At 34.2% G+C, this 6,846-nt stretch overlaps 1 protein-coding gene across 1 annotated transcript; it reads left to right on the top strand.

Moving 5' to 3' along the window:
- LOC105155895 lies at positions 153-650 on the top strand. Its single transcript, XM_011071878.1, has one exon. The coding sequence runs from the start codon at positions 153-155 to the stop codon at positions 648-650; it is 498 nt and encodes a 165-aa protein (XP_011070180.1).

Genomic DNA, 6,846 nt, shown 5'->3' with positions numbered 1-6,846 from the left:
ATAATTCATACTAATTACATGGTAACTTATATGTAACTTAATGTTAGTAATATCATGTCATTTTTACTTTATATCATGTGTAATACATATTATTTTACTTTTATGTATGTTGAATATTATGCTAAAAGTGTATATTAACTTGTTGTCGCTTAATGGCCAATCTCACAAAATTGGATTTCGTTGCTCTTGATGTTTCTGGAAAAAACTACCTATCATGGGTTCTTGATGCCGAACTACATTTGGCAAGTAGCAAATTGGGAGAAACAATAAAAGAAAATACTGTTGCTTCTGAGCAAGACTGTGCTAAAGCAATGATTTTGCTTCGTCATCATCTTCATGAGAGCCTGAAGTCTCAATATTTAACAGTCAAAAGTCATTTTCAACTCTGGAAGAGTTTAAAGGATCGATTTGACCATCAAAAGACTGTAATCTTACCACGTGCAAGATATGAGTGGATACAATTGCGACTGCAAGATTTCAAAACGATTGCTGAATATAATTCTGAAATGTTTCGAATTGTATCAAAGTTGAGGTTATGTGGAGAAGATGTGACGGATGAACAAATGTTGGAAAAAACATTTTCTACTTTTCATGCATCCAACCTTGTACTCCTGCAGCAGTACAGGGAACGTGGGTTTCGACATTACTGAGGATTTCGACATGCTTGTTGATTAGATTTATCCCAAATGTTATTAGTATGTTTCCAGTATTTAGTTATGTTTAGTTTCATTTGTAGGGTATTTCTTTTATCGAGTAATGTTTTTATATTTTATGAATGAAGTGTTTCTTTTACTTATTATATGTCTATTTCATTTATATAGAATGGATCAAGCCATTACAAATCTCAATGACAAGGAACATTGTCTTGTTGATAGTGCAACTACGCATACAATTTAATGACAAGAACAAATGTGAGTACTATTTCAGGAGTTAGTAATCTTATTGAAGGCTCCGGAAGAGCTACAATCTTGTTACCTGAAGGAACAAGATTATATATCAATGATGCCTTATATTCGAGTAAATCACAAAGGAACTTATTGAGTTTCAAGGATATTCGACAAAATGGTTTTCATATTGAAACCATGAATGAAAATGGTATCGAATATCTGTACCTTACAACATATAAAACTGGCCAGAAGCAAGTTTTAGAAAGAATGAGAACATATAGTTCTGGTTTATATGGCACATTAATAAGCTCCATTGAAACACATAGTATCACTAACCCAAAGTTAGCTGATCAAAGTATTTTTACTTTGTGGCATGATAGACTTGGCCACCCAGGTAAAACAATGATGTATAGGATCATTGAAAATTCACATGGACACCCACTAAAGGACCTGAAGTTCCTTGTTAAAAGCAATTTCATATGTTCGGCTTGTTCTCTTGGAAAATTAATTACAAAGCCATCTATGACAAAAGTGAATGTAGAATCTCCTATGTTTCTTGAACGAATTCAAGGAGACATATGCGGGCCAATAACACCGTCATGTGGGCCATTTAAATACTTTATGGTGTTGATTGACGCATCAACACGTTGGTCACATATAAGCTTGTTGTCAACACGAAATGTTGCTTTTGCAAGACTGTTAGCCCAAATTATTAAATTGAGGGCTCATTTTCCTGATTATCCTATTAAAAGGATACGGTTAGATAATGCGGGAGAATTTACTTCTAAATCCTTCAATGATTATTGTCAATCAATTGGGATAGTTGTAGAGCATCCAGTTGCTCATGTACATACTCAAAACGGCCTGGCAGAGTCGTTAATTAAGCGGTTACAATTAATAGCTAGACCCTTATTGATGAGGTCAAAATTGCCTTCATCGGCATGGGGGCATGCAATATTACATGCAGCGGCTCTAATTCGTCTTAGACCTACCGCTTACCATAAATTTTCTCCATTACAATTGGTCTCCGGAAGAGAACCAAATATATCTCATTTAAAGGTGTTTGGTTGTGCGGTGTATGTCCCGATACCCCCTCCTCAACGAACTAAAATGGGGCCACAACGGAGATTGGGAATTTATGTTGGTTTTGAATCTCCCTCAATTATTAAATATCTTGAACCAATGACCGGTGATCAATTCACTGCTAGGTACTTGGATTGTCAATTTAATGAGACAGTATTCCCGGCATTAGGGGGAGTAGATAAGGAGATTAAAAGGAAAGATATTGCATGGAATGCAACATCTATGTCTTTTATGGATCCACGGACAAATAATAGTGAACTTGAAGTTCAACGGATCATACATTTGCAAAGTGTTGCAAATAGGCTACCAGAAGCATTGATAGATACCAAAAAGGTCACAAAATCACATATTCCGGCTGAAAATGTTCCAGCTCGTTTAGAAGTCCCTGAAGCGATTCTAAATAAATCAAATGCATCTGAGTCACAAATACGCCGGAAGCGTGGTAGACCACTTGGCTCTAAAGATGCAAATCCTCGAAAGAGAAAGGAACATATCATCTCAATTAATCACGATGCTAATGTGACCACTAGTGTCTCTAAGGATAAAATCCCTGAAGCGATTTTATCTGAAGACTCTAAAAGTAATGAGCAAGATCTCGAGGACAGTTATGAGATGTCTATTAATTATGCTCATAACAGTTTAGGTTGGTATCGTAAAGAAATTGAAATGAATGATATTTTTGCCTATTCTGTAGCTGTCCAAATCATGGATGAAGATGAAAATGATCCTCAAACTATGGAGGAATGTAGACATCGAAATGATTGGAAAAGTTGGAAAAAGGCCATACAAGATGAGCTAGACTCGCTAAATAAGCGAGAAGTATTTGGACCTATAACTCCAACACCAAAAGGTGTCAAACCTGTTGGCTATAAGTGGGTGTTCATACGCAAGAGAAATGAACGAAATGAAGTTGTAAGGTACAAAGCTAGACTTGTGGCCCAAGGCTTTACTCAAAAGCCCGGAATTGATTTTACTGAAACATATTCACCTGTAGTGGATGCTACCACACTTAGATTTTTAATCAGTTTATCAGTAATTGAACAACTACAAATGCAGCTCATGGATGTGGTAACTGCATATCTGTATGGGTCATTGGATACAGATATCTATATGAGAATCCCTGAAGGATTAAAATTGCCTGAAGTATTACAGTCAAATTCTTGTCATATGTACTCCATCAAATTGAAAAGGTCCTTGTACGGACTTAAACAATCAGGACGTATGTGGTACAATCGTCTTAGTGAGTACTTAATAAAGAAAGGATTTTGCCATAATCAAATAAGTCCATGTTTATTCATAAAGAGGACAGAGTCGGGATTTGTTATCATAGCTGTGTATGTTGATGATTTGAATATTATTGGATTCCTGAAGAGATTCGACAAGCAGCTAATTACTTAAAAGGTGAGTTTGAGATGAAAGATTTAGGCACTACAAAGTATTGTCTCGGCCTGCAGTTCGAACATACTAAGGGTGGAATTTTCATTCATCAATCGAACTATATAGAAAAAGTCCTTAAGCGCTTTCATATGGACAAAGCTCATCCATTGAGTACACCTATGGTAGTTCGATCGCTTGATGTTAATAAAGATCATTTCCGTCCTCCAACACATAACGATGAGATTTTGGGTCCAGAAGTACCATATCTTAGTGCAATTGGTGCATTGATGTATCTTGCTAATAATACCCGACCAGATATAGCATTTTCTGTTAATCTACTAGCAAGATATAGTTCAACACCAACAAAGAGACACTGGAATGGTGTTAAACACGTGCTACGTTATTTACGTGGAACAAGTGACATGGGACTATATTTTGAAAGGCATGATGATGCCAAAACAACCAAATTACTTGGTTATTCAGATGCGGGGTATTTATCTGATCCACATAAAAGCTATATCTCAATCTGGATATGTATTCATGTATGGTGGAACTGCTATTTCATGGCGTTCAACCAAACAGACTTTGGTAGCCACCTCATCAAATCATGCAGAATTAATTGCATTATACGAGGCTGGGCGTGAATGTGTATGGCTTAGATCACTAATACATTATGTGCATGAATCATGTGGACTACAATCAATCGAGAAAAGTCCCACAGTAATATATGAAGACAATGCGGCGTGCATCGCCCAAATCAAGGATGGTTATATTAAAGGCGACAGAACCAAGCACATATTACCAAAATTTTTCTCCACTCACGAGCTTCAAGTGGAAGGCAAAGTTGATGTTCAACAAATTTCATCAAGTCAGAACTTAGCAGATTTGTTTACGAAGGCATTACCAACAAAGGTGTTCAAACAACTCATACGTAATATTGGCATGCGACACCTGAAAGATATCTGCCTCAATTGAGGGGGAGATTATACAACTGTACTCTTTTCCTTAGCCTTGGTTTTTATCCCATTGGGTTTTTCCAGGCAAGGTTTTTAACGAGGCAGGATGTATATGATAAAGAGGTATGCATTCAAGGGGGAGTATTATATATAATATGTATATATGAATGCATACACCTCTTCATATTCTTTTTTAATACCCATTATGTTATACACCCTTTTGTATCCCCCATTATAATTTGTAATTAAAATAGTTATGATGTATTTTGTAACCACAATTTTGGTGGTCTATAAATACCACCATGTATTTCATTTGTAAAGTGATTTTTGGAGTGAACAAATAAAGTTTGTTGGAGAAATACATATATTTTACTTTATATTCTATTAAGAGTGATAGGCTAATAAACTTAGAATTTCTCTAAGTTTATAACAAGATTCAAATTTATAACCTGGTAACAATAAATTAAGTCATGGGTGTTGAGAAAATTGTATCACAACACTGATTTAAGTATTGAAAATTGATAGTCACATTCATTGAGTCAAATTTTCAATACTTAAATCAGTGTTGTGATACAATTTTTTCAACAATTTTGAAGAAATTATACGTCCCGTCAAAAAGTGCACCGAGTACTACACAATTCCTTCTAAGATAAGACGGTTACTATTTGTTCAGTATTGCACTTATACTGACAAACACATCAAATAACACTTAGCCTTTTATCGAAACTAGAATTCAAAATTTAGAGATTTTTTAGAGAGAAATCCGAGAGAGCAAATTATACGTCCTGTCCAAAAGTGCACCGGGTACTACATAAGTCCTTCCAAGATAAGACGGTTACTATTTGTTCAGTATTGCACTTATACTAACAAACACCTCGAACAACACTTAATAACCTTTTACTGAAACTAGAACTCAAATCTTGGAGATTTTTTAGAGAGATATGCAAGAGAGCAAGAGACGAGAAGAATGGATTTCTAAAGTGGGTATGTTGAAATGAGAAGAGGAGCAGCCTTTTATAGCGCATTCCTAGTAGCAAAATTAAAACCGGAAATTAATTTGGACATTTAAACTTCACCTGAAACCGCCAAAAGTCCGGTAACTGTCTGTAGTTTCAAAAAAGATCAATATTTTTGTCGAATATTGATTTTCAAAATATGTCAAATTAAATTTAAATATTTTTGTTGCGAAAAAATATGTCATAAAATTGAAATATTCATCCTATGAAGCCATATTTTTGTTGCAAAAAAATATGTCCTAAAATTGAAAATTCATTCTATGAAGCCACACTGTGTGGGCAACAGCAACATGCTTGTTGAACTACCCCATGTTCACTCAAATTTCCATAACATTTCAAATAAAATTTGAACTTAAACTTAATATAAAGAGTTTATTTTAATTATAAACTTTCAATATAAGATACACTTTAATGTAAAAACACTTACTGCACATTCACCTTATATACATGTCAAAACTCCTTTGATTTACCATCATCTTCCTATGTGGGATATCCATATCTTTTAATTTTCTACTTCTAATACATGGATTTATCATATTATTTATTCAAATTACAACAATGGAATCATAATCTTGATCATTAAACAATGACATCATTCCAACTGAGGACAACAAATCCAACAACCAATACATGTGAACTGATTGGAAATATGGAATAAAACTCAATTTTAGATTATATAATTTCAAAATTTAGAAGCAAACTCAATTTTCTATGGTGGCAATGCGTTTTAAACTAATGAGTTATCTTATAAATATTAATAAAGATAATAAAAAGAAAAGTATAATATTAATTAGGTATCAAAGTGATATTAATGATGAAACTTGAATTCTTTTTAATTACTCGAGCATCAATACGACATTAGTAAAACTTGAGTATTAATTGACTAATTTGTAATTACTCAAGCACCAATATAACATTAATGATAAAACTCGAATCTCACATCAATTTTTATTCATTTATCATTTGTAGCTTTCCATTTTGAACCACTTAAATTAGAGCAAATTTAAGTCGAACGCTCTAAACTTCTCTTCACCAACTTTTGCAACTTATTTTCATTTTAACTTTTTTTTCACATACATTATGGACTTTCATTACAACTGAAAATTACAACTTTTTTGGTCTTTTGGCTCTTGGCAAAACCCCCCTAGCAAATTATTGAAGCAAATGGATGCGAAGGCACAGAGATGATACAAATTTCCAAAGATATCTTTCAAGACTTAAATATCACATCAACGCCACTGGGCAGTTGCCCGCTTCAGCTCTTGACATTTTTCACACTGTTTTTGGCCTCTTCGCATCATTTCTCTATAATGCAATCAAGTGGTCCAAATAATCCAAGTTTTGGAATTCACACACTGAACAGAAAGATGAAGAAATACTGAGTAAAACCATTTTCATGAACAGGGACACCATATTTGTTCAAATTATGTCAAGATGCATGAAAAACCTAGGAGTGTTAAGATTGTTTATGATGTAGGGGAACTGTTTATTTCTGCAGAACAGTCACAGACAACGATTACCGACTCA

This window comes from Sesamum indicum, linkage group LG2, assembly GCF_000512975.1.
Source record: "Sesamum indicum cultivar Zhongzhi No. 13 linkage group LG2, S_indicum_v1.0, whole genome shotgun sequence".
Taxonomy (NCBI): Eukaryota; Viridiplantae; Streptophyta; class Magnoliopsida; order Lamiales; family Pedaliaceae; genus Sesamum; species Sesamum indicum.
Note: the sequence above shows the minus strand (reverse complement) of the source record. Positions and strands in the feature narration are given on the sequence as shown.

Excerpts from the sequence above, each read along its gene's own strand:
- LOC105155895 (XM_011071878.1), top strand. The coding sequence starts at position 153 with ATGGCCAATCTCACAAAATTGGATTTCGTTGCTCTTGATGTTTCTGGA.